Source organism: Rousettus aegyptiacus, unplaced genomic scaffold (assembly GCF_014176215.1).
Source record: "Rousettus aegyptiacus isolate mRouAeg1 unplaced genomic scaffold, mRouAeg1.p scaffold_m13_p_2, whole genome shotgun sequence".
NCBI classification, from domain to species: Eukaryota; Metazoa; Chordata; class Mammalia; order Chiroptera; family Pteropodidae; genus Rousettus; species Rousettus aegyptiacus.
The window spans coordinates 155178527-155200810 of NW_023416295.1; the positions used below are offsets into that span (position 1 = coordinate 155178527).

A 22284-nucleotide genomic window follows, 5' to 3' on the forward strand; every position below is an offset into this window, starting at 1 on the left:
AAAAAAAATACATGTTGGCCTAGTCATTTGTGTGAAAGACACTGGATTGGAGTAACAGACAACTGAGACCAATTTTTATCCTTTTACTGAGGAGGAAAAAAATATTTAATATTTTTGTTGTATAAGGAATAGCACCTAAGGCAGGTATTTATACTCCTGACCTCGGCCCCACACACTCGTTTCATAAAGCTATAGGACAGAGCAGAGTTGGAATTGAAAAGAAAGGGCAGAAAGACAACAGATAGAGTGGAAGGGAGCAGGGGGATGCAGAAAAAATTGACAACAGTCACATGTGCTAAACACTTTTAGTCCCTGCGGCAACTCAGAATGATGCCAACCAAGTCCCTACGCCGGCTGGTGAGCCTGCCACAGATGCAGGAGAAAATGTTCACTAGTATGGGAGTGAGTGACGACAAAACGGCCATAGCTACAGTCAGACACTCCAGAGGAAGTCCCAGTTTTTGCTACTTGTGTCACACAAGCTAGAAGAACCCTACCTCTCCCATTGGGGAGGCACACCTACATTCCGCCCATTTCCTTGCCTTACCGCACCGTATATTCCTCTTGGAGAACTGAGACCCTGGCTAGACACTCTAGGACAAGGCTGAGCAGTCCTCATTCTCCAGACTTCTTTTATAAAGACTGGATTGGAGTAGGTGAGAACTGTAAAGATTTTTGAAAATAAAGTGGAACCCAGAGGAAATGTCAAAAGCTCTGCCATGTAGCACCAGCAACCGTTTCTCACACTTTCCTTCCCTGTCTCAGTGATCCCCTCCACAGAAGCTTTACATACTGGAACAGTCCTTTATTCCCTGTAAAATCTGTGGGACCAGGCTGTAACCTGGACAGTGGGGATGCCTGCCTTAGGCTGCTTTGTGCAAGAGAGCCACCTTAGGTCTCCTTGAGAATGTTTATCTTGGCGCAGATCTTGAGGGCAGGGCCCAGCTTGATGTTCATGGCACTCATAAGATGTTCCTCTTTAAGTAATAAAAGGGCCTGTCCATCAATCTCCTGGGAACGAAACTCCTCTGCAATCTCTTGGCAGCCTAAAAGGAAATGGTAGGAATATGTATGAGAAAGGACATGGTAGCATCAGAGAAAAAAAGGTGAAAATTAAAGATGAGAAAACAGACCTAAATGGTTAATCCCAAAGTATGTGTCCCAAATTCAGTAAAACAAAGGTCTGGAATGGCAAGTTTAAAACGCAAAAGGAAATCAGAGCGACTGGCTAATTAAAAAGAAAAAAGTGCCAAGATAAAGAACACTGGCAAAAAATTAAAATAAACCTTGTGACACTTATGTTTAAGGGCACAGAATTCAGACAAATAGCAAAAAGGGTAGAGTGATTTTCGGGAGAAAGCCACACCTTTGTCAAGAATAGCTTATAAACACTGCTACTTTGAAAAGAAGCAGGCAACAGTGGTACCTTATTTCCTAATCCCCTTCTTTGAAAAAGTATTTTATCCATGCTGGAACTGTTGCTGATTGTGGGTCTCACAATCACATAAAAAATATACTTTATCCAAAAATTATTAGCAATAAATAATAGCTGAATCATAATAAGTGTTTGATATGAAAACCAAACACTGAAATTGCTGACACAGCAGAGGACAGTCAACCCAGCAGGAAACTGGGAAACCAGGCTGGAGGCAAGTAACTTAAATATCAAGAGTAGAGCTTTTGTCATACCACATGGGCCCCTTCTTAGAAGTCAGTAATGTTCCCTGTTACCTAGGCCCGGGTGGGATGACCTAGGGAAAACTAAGCATGCAGGTGGCCCAGATTCTGTTGGATGGGCCCACAGTACCTTGTAGAGAAGCAATAAACTCGTACACCTCCTCTACACTCCAACGGCTAGGATTACTAGACAGGAACACAGGGTTGATGCCATGTAACTCTGGGGTAGGCGGGGCTGTATTGGGGTTCCCCAGGTCTCGTTCTCCATGGCCAGCTCTCACTGATAAAGGCCCAGGAGATGTTGGAGAGAGTGCTTCATCATAACTGGAATTATCTGAACCCCGGCTAGAGTCCTCTTGACCCTACAAAGAAAATTGAAAAACAGTAAGGTCATGAATAACAGTGTTTCCTCTCCCCTCCCCAAAAACCTTGAGTTTGGGTTAATATTGGGCATAGAGGAAAAACTGATCTTACATAAATGAAGTAATGTGTACTTCATTTGCAAATGCCCTAAGTCACCTGTCTACTTTCAAGCACCTTTCAGGTATACACTACCACTTTCTCGATTCTTCCCTTCTACCAATGATTGTCCTAGATTTTCTCTAATAAATATAGTATTAAAATTAATGGATACATGAACCAGTAATCAGATGAGAGGGGACCAAACAGGTCAGGATCTTTTGGAATTCTCAGTAATGCAATCAATGTGAAACCAGTTCTGGTCTCATACTCTCTAGGTTCATTTTAAAGGTCGCTGGCGCTGTGACGGCCGCTCACCCGGTGGCGCTTGCCCTGAATCTTGGCTCGGGCGATGTCAGAGGAGCTGCGCCGGGGTCCGCGCCGGCGGGCACGAGCATAGTTGACTTCTTGAAACTCTTTCATTTTTTTCCTCTTCAGCCGGAACTGGTGGCTACAGCTCACATTATACCTACAGGTCAGGCACATAAGGATGTCAAAGGTGCTACAGAAGATTACCTGGCTACCCAGTGCTAAAGGTAAACTGGCATTTTAAGAACTGATTTGGGGAAGACAATAAAAGAAAGATGGAGACATTAAATATCAGCTGTGAGATGATCCTAGATGGAGGAAGCAGGCTGAAGGTGAGGAGGAGGTGTCCACAGTACCTCTTAGCACAAGTCATGGAGCAGAATCTCTTGGAGCCGCGAAACTGCTCTGCAGGGGCGTACTTCCCACAGTACTCGCACTTCAGGAGATTCGCCTTCTTATCTAGCTCTGAAAAACAAGGTATCACTTGAAAGCTGCCATCAGTTTTTGCTGCCACATAAGTCATCATTAGGCCCAGAGCTGGACTCTAATTACTCTCAGGGTTTGTCCCTAGAGACCTCCACCACCTAACTGAAAATCCCTAAAACATAAATTTCAAATTCTAAAACCATGAAGGAACGTCCCACAAGGATATCAGTTTACCTAACCTTAGGCCAGACTATTTCCATTTTGATGACTGATTTTATCCTAATTCGTACTCCCAGATTTCCGACAAGACTGCATTTCTGAACAAGAGAGGAACTGATTACTTACTAATGCCTAGAAAGATATTCCTCTCCCACACAGTTTCCAAAAGCAGGGGGGTAAAGTGTAAATAATAAGAGTTTATAATATAGACTATAAAATCTAGAACAAGGAGAACTGGAGATTAAGAAATATCTAATTTTAGATAATCTTTTGAAAAATACATCCTTACAGTAAATAATTTAACAGGTTACTTTAGCTTGAAAAAAATCCCCCTAATCCTATGGAATTCCTTTTGTGTGATTCTAAATATTCGGATACATATTATGGTTTCTGTGTCCTGATAGACATCATATAATTCCTACTTTAAACAGATAATTACTATTTTACACTGAATCCTCAAACACATCTCCATGAGCCTCCTTCCCTGGACTGGTCTGTAAATAAATACTTACCAACAGATGGGCTGTCCCCTCCCAAGGGGCCACCTGACTGATTCTCATTCAGCCCTGTCGGGAGGCCAGTCTGCAGTGGCTTCTCAGACTCTTTCAGTAACTGAGAACAACCCACCTGTCTCAGAAAAAGGTCACAGTTAAGTCAGCCTAATTCCTTTCTGCTTCTCTATAGCTTTCCCCAGCATTTCTCACCATCATGTCTTTGCCTGGAACTCTTGAGTTAAAGGTCAAGTCTGGTTCAGAGAGACTCATTCTCAATGTGGCAGTCAAGTCTCTAACAGGCTTTTTTCAAATAAGCCACTGGAGAACAGGTTCCTAACCAGACTCCCTAGTTCGTCCTTTTCCTTCCTAAGTTGAGGGAAGTCACTAGGATAGCTGTGTTCTGGTTCTACAAGTCAGTACCTAGAAAGGTCCATTAACTTCTCCAACACAATTTTCTTCATTATAAACAACTCAGTTTGTGTAACTAAATATTACAGCTTTAAAAGTCATATTCTTCCTTTTCTCCTTTTTTCAACATTTTCCTTTGCCCTTCTTTACAACTCACAAAATAAACAGCAAAACTGAACCATTCTCTATTAATTAAATAGTTCTGAGCCTTTTGATTTTAATGGAGACAACAGTCAGACCAAGATCCCCCTTAAAAGTCCGACCTCATGGCCCTGCCCTCACCGGGAATGGTTCTGCTCCTTCCTGGATAACAAAGCCTTCAATGATGTGGGTGAGAATCTGGGGCTTCACAATGGCCTGTGGGGGTTTTGAGTCACCCATCTGTCTGGACACCATGGCTAGTGTAGGAGGCGGTGCAGATGGGGCAGGAGCCAAGGATACGAGTTCACCACTTGGGGCATTAGCATTCACATTGGTCATTGGTTCACCTTTCTCTGGAAAATAAACACAAATTCAGGAACAGACATGGGATAACATAAGTGACCCATCTGTTAGCCAAGCCAGCCTGATTTTCCACAATACATATTCACCTTTCCACAAATTCATCATTCACCCTGGGTTCTATTTCTGAATCTACTCATTTGTCCACCAAGTTCAGGCCATATTCTCCTGAACCAGATTTATCTTTTAGCTCACTCACTCAGAACATTAATCTCTGTGTGCCCCAACAGCACTGCAGAGGTAAGTCTCTCACCTCCAAGACTGCTCTTCTCCTCCATGGCCTTTGGGCTCTCTGCTACTGGAGATGCCTTGGCAGGAAGCATTGAACCCATTGTAGAGACATCGTCTCTCTCTTCCTCAGACTCTGCCTTTCGTTTGACACCCAATGTCTGGGGTTTGCCCTATAAAATGAAGTATGGGAAAGAAATCAAGATATATGAATGAGGATAAGGAACCACACATATCCTTATTACTTTCAGAGAAAATTTTCTTAGTTCCAGATTCCCCAATCTTTACTTTCCAGGGTACATTAAATTCCCTGTCATGTCCAAGAAGTATAAATTCCACATCAGGACAAAAGAAAATGCAACATTAATTAGTCCTAGACCTTAAGACCCTGGGTTCATTATGGCCCAACTAAGAACTATTGTTTTTCTAAAGATTGTTTAGGTGGTTTATGTTATCTTGATCCAACTCAGTATAGATCCAAAACCCAAAACAACTTCAGTACCACATTTAGTAGTATGAAGTTCAGATTTTATATATATTTACATCTCTCTCTCACAAAAGGAGCAAATACCAGTACCTTAGCTTTCCATTAATCTCTCTCTACTCTTCATTCCCCTACTAAGTTAAATTCTATTTCTACTCTGCCCCAGGTTCACTCTCAAGAGTGACAGTGCCCTCAAAGCATCAGACATCACTCACCGGCAGGTGCACAGACTGCATGTAGAAGGCAGCAGGGACCTGGGCTACAACAGGTGAGGAGGTGGTAGCCCCACCCTTTACCACATGTGCTGTCCCCTGCACAGGAGCAAGGGTCATCCCAGAGGCCAATGTGGGAGGGCACTCCTGCAGTGTACCAGGAGCCTGGGATGAAGGTGGCGAGGAGGAGGCCAAATGGGACTGGCCAGGCTGCATTGTACCTGGCATCCCCCGGGGAGTAGGTACAGCAGCTGCCAGCTGTGCCAACCCCAAAGCCTGTGCCTGGGCTGTACCTGGCTGTCGGGTGCCCACAACTTGCACAGGGATATGGGGTGGTGGTTGCTGGGTAGCTGACATCTTAGCAGCCCCCAACTGAGGAGGTTTGATCGGTGCTCCAGGTGGTTTGGATTGGATGGGAATGGGTGGCTTGGGAGTTGGGTCGGGTGGGAGGGACAAGGGTGAAGACTGGAGCATAGGTTGAACCACCAGGGTTTGGGCTTGCTGCTGGGACTGGGAAGGTGGGACCTGCTGAGTAGGTGGGACCTGTGGTGGCTGAGGGGCAGAGAGAGCTGTGGCTTGCTGCTGCTGCTGCTGCTGCTGCTGCTGCTGCTGCTGCTGCTGCTGCTGCTGTTGCTGCTGCTGTTGCTGCTGCTGCTGTTGCTGTTGCTGCTGCTGCTGTTGCTGCTGTTGCTGCTGCTGCTGCTGCTGCTGCTGCTGCTGCTGAGCCAACTGGAGGTGTGTGGCTGTGTGGAGTAGCTGAGACTGGCGGTGCTGGAACTGCTGCTGATGGTGGATGGCAATCTGCTGCTGGATCACCACCTGCTTCTGCTGCAGGTGGATCTGCTGCTGTTGCTGAATCAGGGAATGGGGCTGGATCTGTGTGTAGGTGGCTATAGGAAGCAAAGAAGAGCAGAAAATAATCATCATTATAAATTGAAAGTAAAATCATCTTTCCAAGGTGTACTTAGTTTTGGAATCACACAGTGAATGAAAATCTAACCTGGAAGGACCTGAGAGATCACCTCATCCATACTCTTTCCTCTGAGTCCAACATTACCAGATCTTACCAACTATTTCTAAAAGATCTCAAAGAAAGAATTCCCTTACTCAATCACTTAACAATCTCCTGTAATTTCTTACATTTATCTAACTTTTACTTTCTTTGCTATACTTAAATCTTGTTACTTTATACTCAGCAAAGTAAGCTGGCCCATCCTCTGTATGAGTGGACTGAGTTCCTCAAGGCTGAGTCCATGTTTCATTCATTTTTACATCCCTAGAACCCAGCCCGGCACATCAGATACATTTAATAGTCACTGAAAGAATAAATATCCACAGAGGTAAAAATTCCAACATCTTCCCATAAATGTCACGGTTTTTAAGACTCATCATCATTTTAGGTCCCCGCCTATGAGAAGTCTTAGGAATCAGCAGTTACAGGCTCTGACTATACCCAGTTTCCTCCACCAAAAACCAGAGTTGATGATCTCCCACCTCCTACACTACCAGGCAGTCCAGAGAACATTATGTATATGAAAGCATTTTGGAAACAGAAATGCTTTGTACATAAATACTAAGTTATTAGCAATACAACTGATAATTAACTCTAACTTTTTGTGAGTAAATTATCCAAATGTAGCAACAACTAAAGTGCTAGAAATAAGGAAGGCAAAAATAAACATTGCCAAGTAAGGTACACACATCTAACTATATCCAACAATAGCCTGAAAGCAAGTATAAATGGTTTTGGGTTATATTATTCATTTTTATCCTTATTGACACAGATGATAAGCTATTAAACCATGGTTCTATTCATTAGCCCTAAGCACTCTAAGGCACTTATACTGTCTGTGCTCTGTACTGGGCCAACTAACCACCATTAGACACAAAATAAAGAGAGAATTCATCCCTTATGCTAGATTGTAAGCTCCATCAGGACAGAGAATCTGTTTTTTCAAAGGTGTATCTCTAGCACCTCCTAAAACACTGTAGGCAAGTTGAGAAGAACTGGGTAAATGAATGGGTAGAGTGAGTAAACTAAAGAACTCAGGGCCTAAGAAAGAGAGGACAAGGCAACTTGTAGACTGAGTTTACAAGATCTGTTACCTGTTCTCCCATCTTCCTGGCCTAATATTATCAAGGCTGATGTGACTCTCTTTCCACTACTCCAGGACAAAAAGCAGCAGGAAAAAAGGCAAAGAAATGTACTCTAAAGATTTCAATTTCTAAGAGAATAATGACAATATAAGAATGATCACTCACCTGAGCTAATAAGGGTCTGGCTAGGAGCAGGTGTAGCTGTCCGTGTCAGGTTCATGCCCACGTTCTGCTGACCAGTGCCATCTGCTTCTGCCTTCTTGGCTGCCGCACTTTCTGCTTCAGTCTGGCTTCCCTGACTCACAGTCACTGTTTGGGCTGCAGGCAAGGGCTGCACCACTCCTGTGCCCTTCCTGGGACAGCTCCCACCACCACCCATTCCTGAGGAAGGCAACTGACCCATGCCCCCAGGTGCCTGGCCACTTCCACCTGGACCCATAGACCCTGGGATGCTATTCCCACTGCCTCCACCAGCTTGACTAAGGTTGAGGGACTGGCCTGAGGCCGCAGAGGAAGCCTGAGCCACAGCTAGGGCCTGGCCAGAGGCCTGGGAGAGGCCAGAGACAGGGGAGGCTCCGGGAGGAATAGCCTTCTGAGTAGAGCCTTGCATTTGAGGTCCTTGGGCAGAGGCCTGTTGGTTTCTCACAGCCAAGTTCTGCACCTGAAAGATAAGAAGAAAAAGGTAGACTGAAAAAGGACAACAAGAGGCACTAATGTCAAAGATTTCCATGGCCAATTCAGAAGCAGTGAAGACAGCTGCATATTCCACAGCCAACCTCAACTCATCTCCCCACCTTTACGATTATATACACTAAAGGCCTCCAGTCACCTAGGCAAGACCTCCTGAATCAAATTTTATTTTTCAGTCTCCTTCATTCACTAACAAAATCTATCATTAAGTTTGGTAATTTATTCCCTCAAAAAGTCTCAGATTTTCCCTTTTCTCTCCATTTATTCATTCAACATTTACCAAATACCTACTCTGCCTCAGGTATTACACTGTATACTGGAAATGCAGAGATGAAAGAGAGTCCCTGCTCTTAATGAGTACTTTCTATTTGGACAGAAAGACAAGAAAGTCACCAATAACCATATTATACATTGCACAGATATGCACAAAGTGCCATGGGAACACAGAGGAAGATTAACTCAGACCAGATAGATTAGGAAAGACTTTCTAAAACAGGTAATGTCTGAACTGAAGCCCAGTAGGTAATAGTGAAGGTGAGAGTTTGAAGACACAGGTAATGACATTTGCAAGACTTATCGAGCCAAGAAAAAGCATAGCATTTTTGGAAATTAAGAATATTTCATTATGTTTGGAGTGAGTTAGAAGGAGTGGCAAGAAATGAAACTAGGAAGGGTAGGCTGAGGCTAGGGAGGTAGAAAGGTGTCAGATCAAGAAGGGCCTGGTATGTTATAATAAGGAGAATGTGAACTTTAGTTTGGAAACAGAAAATGTATCTGTCTTCTTCACTGTTATATTCCCAGCACCTAGCACAGTACCTGACACATAGTAAGTACTCCAAAATATGAACAGAAAGAAGGAATAATGAATGAGTGCTTAACTGATTATAGGAAGGCACCGAAGAATATTAATCAGAATAAATATGATCAAATCTATAGTTGAAACCATTCTTTTAGACATTGCTGATAGAAATGTAAATCGGTACAGCCACTCTAGGAAACAGCTTGGTATCAAACCCTAAGTTGAACATTTACATACCCTCTAACCCAGGAATTCCACAAGAAAAACCCTTGCTATGTATAACTGGAGGCATGCATGAGAGTGTTCACAGCAGCACTATTCATAGTAACAAAAGTCTGAACAACCCAAATGGCCATTATCAGAAGAGAATATACTATATTATATTCATACAATGGAATATTACACAGAAATCAAAATTAATAAAGTATAATGACATGCAACAATATGCATGGATCTTGACAATAAGCTATTAGGAAAGCATTCCCAAAGATTACATATAGTGCAAGTACCTTACAAATGTAAATACAAACAAAATGTACATTTATATACATTATGTAATGATATATATAAATATATATAAATGGTATGGTATCTGGGATTTGCTTCTAAATAATCCACAAATGGAAGGAAGGGGCCTAGACAGACTGGCTACCTGTTGATAAATGTTGAAGCTAGATGGTAAGTACATAAGGATTCATATTTTTTCCATGTTTTATATGTCTGAAATTTTCCATAATAAAAAGTACTTTATTATATGAAATACAATTAAACTATATTACAAGGAAGGAAGGATGAACCTAGGAATCTGAATGTCCTTACCATTGGTGGAACTGGGATTGATTATATTATTAAAACTTACTGAGTAAATAAATAAAAGTGGGCCATGAATGGACCATTGATGAGAGGATGTCAGGAGCCAAGGACATGATTTATCAAATTCTGTATACAAGAGGTACAATTAAAAATAATGTTAGTAAAATCATATATTTTCATATTAAGAAAACTTATTCTAATAGTAATGTGGAAGAGGATGAGAAACAGATAAGGCTAAAGTCAAGAGACTGGTTAGAAAACCAGCACAATAATTCAGGTGAAAAATAAAAGAACCTGAATCAAGCAACATCAGTAAAGAAGAGTTAATAGCTTTTGAGAAATATTTACAAGAATCATTAGGATTAGGTGCTAGGGCACTTATTACTATCTGGCAATTATACAGTTTTTTCCTACTCGGCTTTCTTTCTGTAATGGCTACTTAAAAGTTTTCTACTCTCCCTATACCTCAGAACCACTTCCTCTTTCCTCTCATTCACCCCTGCAGAGACAATAAAACCATTTCATGAGCATGATACCCCACCAAATCTATACATTCATCTACATAAGCACCCATCACTTACTTCTCCCTCCTCTCCCTTCTACCCCTCCTCATTCTCAAGAAGCTTATGTTACCAATTCTCTCCTGTCTTTTCACCCTCTCCTGTACTGGCTCCTTCCTTTTGCTGTCCCTGAACCTCACCTCCCCTCTCCCAGTTTCATATTCCTTTCCTGTCACTGCTAAACTCTTAATAATTGTTTACATTCATTGATTGCATCTATTCCCATTATCCTCAGTTATTCCTCACCCCGATGACTCCACTGAAATGGTTCTTCATCCATACCTGTAACTCCATCTTTCTTGCCCTCTTTACTGCATTTGATGGAGGACCCTTGCCACTTCTTGTTCCACTCTGTTCCCTGGTTTTCATGACACCACACAATCCAGATGTTGTCTGTCACTTTTTCCTGTTCACCTTTGCCAGTCCATTACCCTCCACTTGACCTGAACTGCCCTATTTTCTAAGGGCTCCCTAACCCTCGGGGCTTCATCTTAAAGGCTTTCTCTTATCAATCTATGCCATCTCCCTACGAAATTTCAAACACTCCCTAGAATTCAATTATCAATATGCCCATTGCTCTTGAATGTTTATCTCAACACAGCTGTCCTCTGAGTTTCCACCACATACATAACATCACTGACCCTGTATCTCTTCCTGGACGGCTAGAAAGGGCTGCACATCCAAAAGTGAACTTCACCCTAAATCCACTTCTCCAACATTATTTATCTCATAATTATCACTACCACCCACCTCACTACTGTGTGAGGTCTTATCTCTGGCTTCTTCCTCAACTCCCTATCCACTGAATCTGTTCTCCTTTTTTACTGACCTATGCTTTTCTCAATATTCATTTCTGTCCATCTCCATTGCTACCACCCAATCCAAACACCATCTTTCCCATAAACTGTTATGATGGTGTTGTTCTCCCTACATTCATACTCATGCTATTTCCATTTATTCTCCATAGAGGAGCCAACAATCTTTAAAATTAACAAACAACAAAAACCTCAAATCACTCCATGTCATGCTTAAAGTCCTTCCATAGCTTCCCATTGCCCTTCACATAAAGCCCAAAATCCTAAAAACAGTGCCCGAGGTCCTGCAAGATGAGGTTTCACATACCTCTCCAGCACCATCTCCATCCTCTTTGCCAAACTCCAGGAATACAGGTCTTTCTTTCAGTTCCTCAAATATATAAAGCTCCTTCCCTCCTCAGGAATTTTGGACATAAGGTTCCCCCGCATTCAGCACTCTCTTTCCATGTCTTCACCTAACTAGCTTCTACAGGCCTGAATTTAACTGTCACCTCCTCAGAGAGCCCTTCTTGACTTCTATCCCCATCCCAAGGCTAAATTAAGTCCTTTTCTGTTTTCAGAGCATGCTGTACTTCCTAATGAAACAATTATTAAACCACTCAGGTGATTATGTATGTATATAATGTCTGGTACTTCAATGATTTGTGATCTCTATCAGTCTAGTCATTGTGACTTCCTTGGGCATTCAAGGCTAAGGAATATATATATCTGATATAGAATAATGATAGCTAATACTCATAAACACTCATCATCTCAGGCACTGTTCAAGCACTTACACATATAAACTCATTTAGTCCTCAAAACATACCCTGGAGTATATATTTTATAATAAATGTTTTATATATTAAAAAACCATGGCAAAAAGATATTAGGTCATTTGCCTGGGTCACACAGTCAGTTGGAATCTGACCCAAACATCGGATTCGCACTTTCAACCACTACTCTGTCCTTCCACATGTTGACACTCAACAAATAGATGGATAAATGAAAGAACTGGATATGGAAACAGTCTCAACCTCACTCATCCTCTGATCCTACTGTTGGCATAGTCTAAAACAAAGGTCTTACCTTGTTACTAGCTGACCCCAAGAGTCTCTTTAGTAGGTTCCCTAATTTCTCTTTCTTCTCTGGGTACATGTTCCTAGTTGCCTCTTTCTAAAGTACTTGTCTTTTCCTATTACTCTGCTGTTCAACAGCCAGCAATGACCCCTGCTACCTACGAAGTTACTTAGCTTTCAGACTTTTCCCAACAATGACCTTTTCTACCATCAGCCTGTTGTCTCCACTTTATGCTCACCCCTAACTCAGAGTCACACATATACGAATGATGCCTTCACATAGACTGTTCTCACACCAGTTTTCTTCTTACTCCAAATCAAATCATACCCCATCCTCCAAGAATTTGTTCAAGTATCCCGAAATTCACTTAAGATTACTGCAGCCAACTCTTCTCATATCAAAGTTAGTGCCATTTACTTTTGCATTTCTTTGTTTTCTAAGCTTTTTTTTTTTTAATAAGGACCTGACTCATATTTCTTTTCAGTCTCCCAAAGTTTCTAGTATATATCTGAGCACATCGACAGAAAGAAAGCTCAATATTTTCTTGCTATTTGATAAACTAAAAGAATAAAGTAAGTATTATGAGATCCCAGTTTATATCCCAGTAATAAGATAAAAAAAATTCAGGCTTAAAAAATATATATAACACTAACACTTTATGTATATATTGGGGATAAGGCATGGGGAACAATGGTGAAGATTTCCCTTGGAACACAGCGAGCAGAAACGGATTGCTAAAAAGGTTGAGAGCTATAGGAACTCATAAAGAGAAGGAATCAAACATCCTTCCAGCAGCTTAGCCAGGTCAGCTTCACATCCATGTAACAGGACAATTCCCTCAACCATCCCTCATCTTCCAGAGACAGTACTGCAAGGAGAGAGAATTAAGACTTCCTGAACAAAATGAGCCATGGAGGGCAAAAGAATAGTAAGGAAATCTGCCCTGTGTTAAGAATAAGGCTTTCCAGATCCACAGGGCTATTTTCAGTCAAATTTATTTCTCTTACTAACTCAAATAACTCAAAAGTTGTATGGGATTTAAGTCCTATAGAAATTAAGAAAAAGACAAAAAAAAAAAAAAAGAAAAAAAATAAGAATTCTGAAAAGTGGTAATGGGACATAAGGGTGGGCCTTAGTCTGTGGTCATTCCCTTCATCCTCCCCAGTGCCCATCCACAGGTCAATGGTTGCCACTGACCTGATCTGCATCTGTATGGACTCCCGGAGACTGAGCAGATGGCACCTCCTGCTGGACTGCAGCCACTGCCCCGTTAGGCATCAGGATGAGTTGGGAGGCTAGAGGCACATTGCGGCCAAGGGTCCGGTTTACCTGCAATAGGTTTCCCAGCTGTGGCTGGCAAGGAGAGGAGGAAGAAGAGCAGAGGAAAGCGAGCCAGAGGAAAAGAAGAAAGACAGAAGAAACGGAAGGGAAGGACCACAAGACAAAATAAACAGAAGATATGAAATAGTAAGCCCTGCCCCTTTCCACACCAACCCAGGAGACCCTTTGTTTTCCATATGTGATGAATCATCCAGAAGAAAACCTAGAATGTGTATAAAACTAGAGATGGATAACAAAGAGTCACACATCAAAGAAGTTGAGACAATGAGAATCTTAGCACAAGTATTTATGTATAGTAAGTAGATAAGCTAAGAGCTAACACTTAGAATTAGGTTTAAAGATTAGACTATCTGATGTTAATTTAGACAAATGTTAAGGTGAACACTTCTAATTTAGGATCTCAATGTAATCTGCAGGCTACCTGTGAATACTGGGCGTTACTTCTAGAGGTAAGTAAGGTATAGGAAGGAGATGGGCTTGTCTTAAAACAGCTGGGTAACTATGGTTAAATAAAATAGCTTTCACTCAAGTCCTAGCCAGGACAGAACAGTTATGCCTGTGGGACAATGGCAGTTGTGTCTGTGGCTTACCCGTAGATACATCTGGGCTTGGGACTGGTTGAGGGGTGGGGAGGTGGTGTTCCCCAGTAGCACAGATTGGGTCAAAGTGGTAGCACTGGGAGAGCTCACACTCTGGGATCGGCTGATGAGCTGAGCGGCCGACGTGGTGGCCAGATTGATCTGTATGGTATAGAAAGGAATGAAGACTAAGAATTTAAGAAAGGTGAAAGGAAATGAAAGTGACTGACAAATTCAGAGTGATATGGTCAAGAACAGAATACCTCCCTTTCACAGAGTCAGGGGTAGAAATGATTAATACTTTCCTTTCTGTAACTGTCATCCTGGCTACTGTGGTATATTACCAAAGTAAAGAAACCAGTCCCTAGCCACCAGCGTAACAGTTGAGAAGGCAAATGGAACAGATTTTACTTCTCATTGAAGGGTCTAGAGATTAGTCCCTTTCCTTTATTATCTCCTCTTCTTCCCCAGGATTTTCTTCCTCCTTTCTTAGACTTCCTTGTTAAGACTCCTATATAGATCCAAGTTGGTTACTTTTCTGTTACTAACATTCACTACATAAGAGCAATAAATACCATTGATGGTTCAGTAAACACTCTGAGATGGGCCACACAAAGTTTAGCCCAGAAACAAAGATGCCAAGAGAGAAGCCTCTCCTCAGTGGGAAGAAGCGGTACTCACTGAGGCCTGGGTGGTGGCAGTCTGCTGCTGTGCAGTGCTGGTGTTTGGGGAGCTGGCCTGCCGACTGGCAGCAATTGTGGCCTGAGAGAGAGAAAAGGAAATAAAAAAGAGCGGAGACAACAAAGAAAAAGGCTCTGAATCTGCCAGCAATAAATCAGAGGCAAAGAAAGTAATAAAGACTTCAGGTAAGAACCAAAAGACTCTTATGAAGCAAAGAAAAGTATATCCACTATGCCAACGATCTCGCCTTACCACATATGCTAACTACCCAGTGACTCCCACAGAACCCCCCTGGGGCAGGCAGGCAATCTGTCCTCCTCTTCCCACTTTCTTTTAGATGGAAGAACCTTTGGTCAGGTCACATTGTGAATAACTGATAAAACGAACCCACAGCTGTCCAATACAAATATAATGTGAGCCACGTATATAATTTTCTAATATGTACATTTTTTAAAAGAGAATAGAAATAGGGGAACACTCCTATAGTGTATTTTAAGCCAATATAGCTCTCGTTTCAACATGTAACCAACATAAACAAACTACTGAGATATTTTACTTTTTTTTCTTGCTAAGTCGTTGAAATACAAATCTTACTGCACATCTCAGTTGGGAAAGGCCACATTTCAAGTACTCAATAGCACCACGTGGCTAGTGGCTACCGCATTACATAGTGTAGTTCTAGACATAGCCAGTCTACCTCCAAAAGGAAGTTCTCCCACAGTTCTCACTACAACCGCAGAAGCTAAGATCCATTAATCTTTCTACAGGAGGACAGGAGGCAGAGGAGAATGTTTCTAGCCAGGCAGGGTGCAATATGCCCCTACCCACCTGTAGCACCTATCCCCTCCCTCTTAGGCCAGCTGGCTGCTGACCTCTCACCTGCTGGACGGCAGCCAGGCTATGCAGCTGGGCATTACTGAGCTGCTGCTGGAGCATGAACTGGTGGAAATACTGAGCCGCGTTGGGCTGACGCTGCAGTGCCTGCAGAGCCTAGGAGGAGAAAGAAAAGATCAACTCACTTAGAATGAATCACTCCTAACTCCTATTCTATGCAAATCACTGTGATCCTGTGAAAGTGACACAGGGCAAGGAGACAAAGGAAGATGGGAGTTTGGCTAAACCATCAACTTCTGATTTGTCCACTTTGTTTATATGAGAACCAGTAAGTTCATATAGTCCTCAAAAAGTGGAGAAACAATTAATTCTGCTATGCTCTATATATAAAGAAAAGTAAAGCAGTGTAACTCACATGAACGCTTATTTCTTAAAATGGAATCTAAAAATACATGATACAGCAAAGAAAAGAATAGGGAGGGGATAGATGGCTCAAAAATAAATGGAATGTTGATAAATGTAAAGAGAAGAAGAAAGTAAAAGGCCATATTCTAGAGATACAACAGAGGTGATAAAGCCCTAAAGAGTTGAAAATGATGGAAAACTTGAGTAAGTGGCTTATGAATGATTCTAGCATACAAAATTTTCAAATAACTGCCATTTTCAAACATCTACAATATAATGCTAATGCATGTTTCTTAAACAATATTGGTAATTTAGTTTTAAGTGTTAACTTTAGGATATTACTATATTCTTCTTCTTTAATGATTAAAACTATTTATGATATTCTTATTCTTTAATGATTAAAACTAGTTATTCTAGTAACCAAAATACTTTAATTAAAGGACTCCATTCCCAAGCAAATTTTTAAAATCATGAAATTTACCATTTGTCTAAAAATAAAACTCTAAAGAGTTTTATACTTCTGTTACTCAAGGTGATTTTTAAAAGACCAAAGATTAAAAACCTGAGAATCCATGAAGAGAAATGGTTAGTGAGAATCTAGTTACATGAACTGAACAGTACAAAAAAAACCTTAAGACTGAATCTCAGTCTCTGTTTGCTTGCTCAAACTGTTTTAAACTCCTAAGATTCTCAGAGCTAGAAGTGACCTTAGTCATCACCTAATCCAACTCCCCCAGTTTTCTACAAAGGAACTAAGGGCGATTATCTTCTGGAATCCATGCCTTCCCCCAGCCAATACTCACAGATCACAGCCCCTCAGAGCTGAACCTCACCTGCACTGCTTGCCGTTCGTACAGTGACATTTGAGCTATCTGGGGCCGAGAGCTGCCCCCAGAGCTGGAACTCCCATTGGTGGAGTTAGAGTTCTGCTCGCTCTCAGTCTCCATGATAGTGGTCCAGGAGTCCCAAGGCTGGTGCTCTAACTCAAGACCTAGATGGAAGTAGCAAACAATTAAAATTTATACCTGATCTCGAACTATTATTTCATATTATTATTCATATAATCTAAGAATCTTCCTCTTCATCCATAATCCATGTTTTTTTTTAACTACCAAATCTGCAGTATACATTTCCCCACACCATCTTTTGAAGCTATGCAGTGTCTCAAAAGAAACAACTTTTACACATTCCCTCATAGCTGTTATTAAATATAAAATGGCAGGGATGTAAGATAGCACCTCACAATACTAAGGCCAGCTTACATTCCCATAACACTTTTGAACAATTTAAAATCTTCCTGTTTAAAACTTATTGTTATCTCATTTTTATCTGCATCTGCAACATCCTTATCAGTATCATCCTAACATCAGTCACCATTTACTGTGAAGCCACTAGGTGCCTCTTCTCACTGAGTTAGGCTCTTCACCTTCATTATCTCTCACAGTGCTTAAAGATAAATATTATTATTCCCGCATTACAATTATGAAAATGAGGTTTTCTGAGATTGAAGGAGCTGTCCTACTAAGTATCAAGTCTACACTAGCACATGCTTCTTTAAATCAGAAACCAAATCTATGATTAAGACAGTGTCACTCAGTTGGAGTATGCACTGTCCTCAGTTTATGGAGGAGGGCCCTAAGATACACACAGGTTAAACACATCATGAGCAGTCAAAAAACTAGGAGGTAGAAGAGCTCGTCTACAGCCCATGTATAGCTCAAAGAGCTACCTGGTTCAAGTTCAGGCTAACAACAACACCTTGGGCATGTCACTTTCCCTTCTTATACCTCAGTTTCCCCATCTGCAAACAAAGCTTCACAACTGAATGTAATATATCATTTTAACAAATGACTCCCAGGTATTAAACATATTAAATATACAGCAATGAAAATCTTCAAGAAAAAGAGATTCAATTTTTTAGCCAACTAAAGTGGTCACAATTAACCCTCTGGGGTCTAGACTAAAATTTGCAAAATGACATTTGCAAACACTGGTGAGAACCAAGCAAAGAAATAGGAGAAGAGAAGCAAGAAGACATATACCTTTAAAGCAGCACTAAATGACAATAAGAGTTTTTTTTATTCGTTCGTTTTTTTTTCTCCTGTTAAACCTAAACACTATATTCTGTGCTTTCGCGGCACAGAAATAGGTCTACAAACCACACTACGTGGTTTAGGAATGTAAACATCAAACCAGAATTTCTGTTAAGGGCTGTCAACAGTTTTATTACAGTGGATGTATCTTAATGACTGCATCCAAAACAAAAAAAGTAAGTAAAATCAAACCGGCTAGCATTAGAAATAGAGTTGGGGACATTTCTTGTTATTACATTCCCAATATCATCTGATTGCATCATTATCCCCCAAGAACTACCCATCTCTTCAGTTTCATTTAGGAATAGCAAATGTCAGTGCAAACGGATGTAACCCAAGTACATAGGAGAAATCATATCAGTTTCAACTCTAGTCTACCTTCTCCCCACATCTTTTGCCAAAATATCAAAGCACTAAACAGATACAGACCCATGAATCCTCATTATCAGCATGTGAAGAAAAAAAGTGGGTAAGGATTAGAGGCAGCACTCACAGTTGTATAGATCACTGGACTTAGTTGACTCAGAGACATGAGACCCCTTTACTAGCTAGAGGGGGCATTAATTCCTACATTAATAGGTAAAAATGCTAATAAACTAAATGGTCCCCCCATCTACCCCAAAATGGAAGCCTTCTTAATATTTTTTTCAGATTGTGAAATGGATACAGAGATAGAAAGGGACAAGGTTAAAGTCTTTAATAAAATCCAGGGAACTGTCATCAAAACCAGGATTTCTGTATCCCAGGTACATAAATCTATTCGTTCAAGATCAAAGTTGGGACTGTAAAATTAAGTACAGAAAATGAAGACAGCAAAAAGTTTGGGAAGCACAGCGAATTCGAATTTCAGAATTAAACGAGAAGAAAGAGTGAGAAACTGATCCACAGAGGTCCCCACAATAGCTAAACCATTGTCGTCTTGAAAGGTAGTATTTGGGTGTGTATGGATTTGGGTGGGTAGGAGCACAGACCCCCTGGAAGGCAGGTAGGAAAGGATATTGAAGTAGAACTATTACTGGGCCTATTGAGCCAAGAGTTGGAAGAAATCAATTTCCCGAGGCATAAAACTCTGTCTTGTGGAAAGGATGGGGCATGGGAAGGAAGGCGGGAGAAGGGGGTGGTTCCGAGAAGTCTGTGCCAAAGAAATGGAAGTAATCTGGAGTAGAGGAATAGTAGACGCCCAGGGGTCCTTGTTGTATATGAACCTTAATGAAAATGAGGTTCCAAAGAGAAATCAAATACACTGGGGTAAGGTAGCAGAAAGAATAGTACCAGAAGTGAACTGACCCAAGTTAGCAGGGAAATGTGCTTACTGATAATAGGGAGACGGGCAAAAGAGACAGACAGAAGTCAAGGAACCGGAGGCTGAGGAACCCAGCGGACCGTATAAAGCAAGGAGATAACTAGACAGCATGCTTAGATGGGAGAGCCAAAGTCTAAGAAGAAAAAATGAATGAGAAAATGAGCAGTCAGAAGCAACTAGGGTAACGGACAGACAGCATTAAGCACAGCGACACGAACAGCAAGTCTTGGACAGGCAGAGCCGAAGGACCGCAGAGCTAAGCACTAGAGGTAGGCAGGGAAAGAAACTGGGGGAGGTACCTGGGGCGTTGCACAGACCGAGGTGGCTGGAGAAACCTCCCCGCGCAGCCAAGCCCCCAGAGGTGCTGCCCCTCCCCAGCCCGCGGTCGCCGGGTTACCTTCGCGCCTGGCTCAGCACCCAAGTGCTCCCGGGGGGCGTCCACCTCATGTGCCGGGGTCCCCCGGTCGCCGGGCTGGGCGGGGGGATCGCTCGGCCTCCGCGGCGGGTTCCCCTCGCCTCCTCCCCTTCCTGGAGGGGCGGGGGCGCCGAGGGCGGGGTGGGAGGTGCCCGGCGCGGCCGCAGCTCCCCGCCCCTCCCGCCGCTCCGGGTGCGGGCCCGGCCGCGGCTTTGCCAGGCCTCCGGGGCTCGCTCCGGGCCTGTCACTTCCTGCCAAGCCGAGAGGGTGGGGGCTGCAGGCTGGGGGCTGCGGGCCGGGCTGGAGGAGGGGGCTGGCGGGGAGGTGCTTCCGGGGCAGCCGGACCCCTCCCCCGGCCCACCCCCTCCCCTCGGCGCCCTCCTCCCCCTCCCTCCGCGCGTCCCTCGTTTCCTGCCGGCGCCCGTTGCCATGACGACGCCGCTCCCGGGCCTCTGCGCTCTAGGCCCCGGGGTTGTTTTTTTTCCCAGTCTCTCTCTCCCTTTCTCCTTTTTTTTTCCCCCCTTCTTTCTCTCCGAGTTCTGCTCTCCGGTTGGAGGGACGAAACTGAGAAAGTGCTGGCCTCTAGTGGGGAACTCACCTCTCACAGAGGAGAGGGAGATGGGAGAAGGGAGGGAAGTGACGTGAAAAGGGGAAAAAAGAAGGTATTTTCTGGAGCTTCTGGGAATAAGGCATAGAAAGAAAGGATCAAAGGGACCAACAGGAGGAGAGGGAGAAAGAGCAAAGCAACGACCCCAGAGACACGATAGACTGGGAAAAGAAAGAAAGCCGAGGAAAGAACAGGAAAGAAAAAAAAGACTGAGGAAAAAGAATTTTGATTGTTTAATCTCTCACCTCAACTCCAAGAAGGCGGGAAAGAATGCTGCTGCAACTGAAACAGTGAACCCGTTAGGAGTTGACACTCCTCTAAAAGCAATCTAATATAACTTGCTTTGAGTAACACCTTTAGGTCTGTAAATTCAGGGATTTTGTGTGCTTGTGTGTTCTTAGGCTTAAATGCGCATGTAAAAGAATTAGAACGACAAAAACAAGGGGGAAGGTAAGGGTATCAAAAGAACAATGGGGCGGTATTTGGGAATATTAAACGTTTGATAAAGCAATAGCCTTTGTCATCGGTTTTTAATTATCTTAGACTTTGAACATTTAGCAAATACTTATAGAGCACCTACTATGTGTCTCTCACTGTTTTTTGGAAGCTTGGATTACATCAGTGCGCAGAACAAAGATAACTGCCCTCATTAACCCTTACAGAAGGGACCAGGGGACACCTTGTGGATTAATGACTAGAGCTGATGCTTTTTCTGTTGTTACCGTAGTCCAGTAACTATATTTATCTCGTGACTTTTTCCTAACCTCTGTTCTATCCAGGTATTTCTTTGTCAACCCGCTCTTTAGTCTCTCCTTTAAAAGCCAATGCATGGGTTGTTTTGACAGGAAAAATAGAAGTGTTCTCTTTGTTTATAAATTAGATCCGTTTAGATATGCATTGAGAGAGGAGTGTTTGGGCTCCAGGCTCTTAATTAGCGGTAGCCAAATTTATAGAAGAGAAAAATCTCTTCCAGGCTTCTAAGAACCAGTCAGACAAGTATGCCAGTGAAGAAACCAGAGGGCAGCCAAAGGACTGGAAAAAGAAAGATGTAAGGTGTGGGGAGGTGAAAGGGTATGTTGCCAGGATGGATGACCGGCTTTGGCTGAGAATGAATTGGAAAGGTTCTGGCAAAAACTAGTGGTAAAAACTAAATAAAGCATTAGTCATCTAATTCAAACGGAGATTTGTGGCAAGTTTAAAGCTTTCTTGTAGAGGCTTAGAATAGATACATGGAGCCTACGCTGAAGATCCTAGCACTAATTAAAAAAAAAAAAAAAAGTTGTGCTGATGGATAACTTTCAGATTATGTGACATTCAGGTCAAGAGATATTACTCATGTGCTTCCATGAGTTCCATGAGAGAATTATCACTGTTCAATGTCTAAAGAAAGCTTGTTATATATTCCAAGGATAAAGAACCCAGATGCCAGCCTGTGTTTTTCCAATAGCCTATGGAATTTGCATACCTAATGGGTACCTGGCCATTTCAGCCTCATTAGTAATGGAGCAGGATCACTACCAATGCATATAGTTACATTCCACCTCTAAAAAAGATTTGTATTTTCTGGACTACCAGCCTCTACATCTACTTAAAGTTATATGTTTAGACGATGTTAAGGGATAAGATATGATGTACAATTTGTTGGATGTCTGATAGAAATCTAGCCTAGGAATACTCTTATTACAGAGCATGCCTTATTGATTATGGGCCAATAGTTTAACCTTTTTTTTTTCTATAAAGGCTTATACCCTACATTTCCCAGTAATTCTTTTCAAGT

At 42.3% G+C, this 22284-nt stretch overlaps 1 protein-coding gene across 2 annotated transcripts; it reads right to left on the bottom strand.

Moving 5' to 3' along the window:
- Positions 1 to 72: 72 nt before the first annotated feature.
- Positions 73 to 20142, bottom strand: PHC1 (polyhomeotic homolog 1). 2 transcript variants are annotated; one of them, XM_036237119.1, is made up of 15 exons: positions 19883 to 20142; positions 16923 to 17080; positions 15730 to 15840; positions 14851 to 14931; positions 14182 to 14331; positions 13448 to 13579; positions 7680 to 8175; positions 5421 to 6307; positions 4747 to 4894; positions 4275 to 4486; positions 3603 to 3717; positions 2802 to 2910; positions 2455 to 2605; positions 1808 to 2039; positions 73 to 1046 (listed from the first exon to the last, which is right to left on the bottom strand). In XM_036237119.1, exons 2-15 carry the CDS (start codon positions 17034 to 17036, stop codon positions 892 to 894), a joined length of 3093 nt encoding a protein of 1030 aa, XP_036093012.1. In that variant the 5' UTR covers positions 17037 to 17080; positions 19883 to 20142; the 3' UTR covers positions 73 to 891. The 2 variants fall into 2 exon arrangements, with proteins under 2 accessions (XP_036093012.1, XP_015983536.2); XM_016128050.2 differs by having other exon boundaries at positions 13448 to 13603; positions 19883 to 20141.
- Positions 20143 to 22284: the final 2142 nt, after the last annotated feature.

Bases quoted from the DNA above. Each gene is read 5' to 3' on its own strand.
- PHC1 (XM_016128050.2), bottom strand. From the start codon at position 17,036: ATGGAGACTGAGAGCGAGCAGAACTCTAACTCCACCAATGGGAGTTCC. The intron at 14,332-14,850 runs GTGAGTACCGCT...TATACCATACAG, and splicing joins CTGCCACCACCCAGGCCTCA to ATCAATCTGGCCACCACGTC. The intron at 13,604-14,181 runs GTAAGCCACAGA...TCTCCTTGCCAG, and splicing joins AAGCCCAGATGTATCTACGG to CCACAGCTGGGAAACCTATT.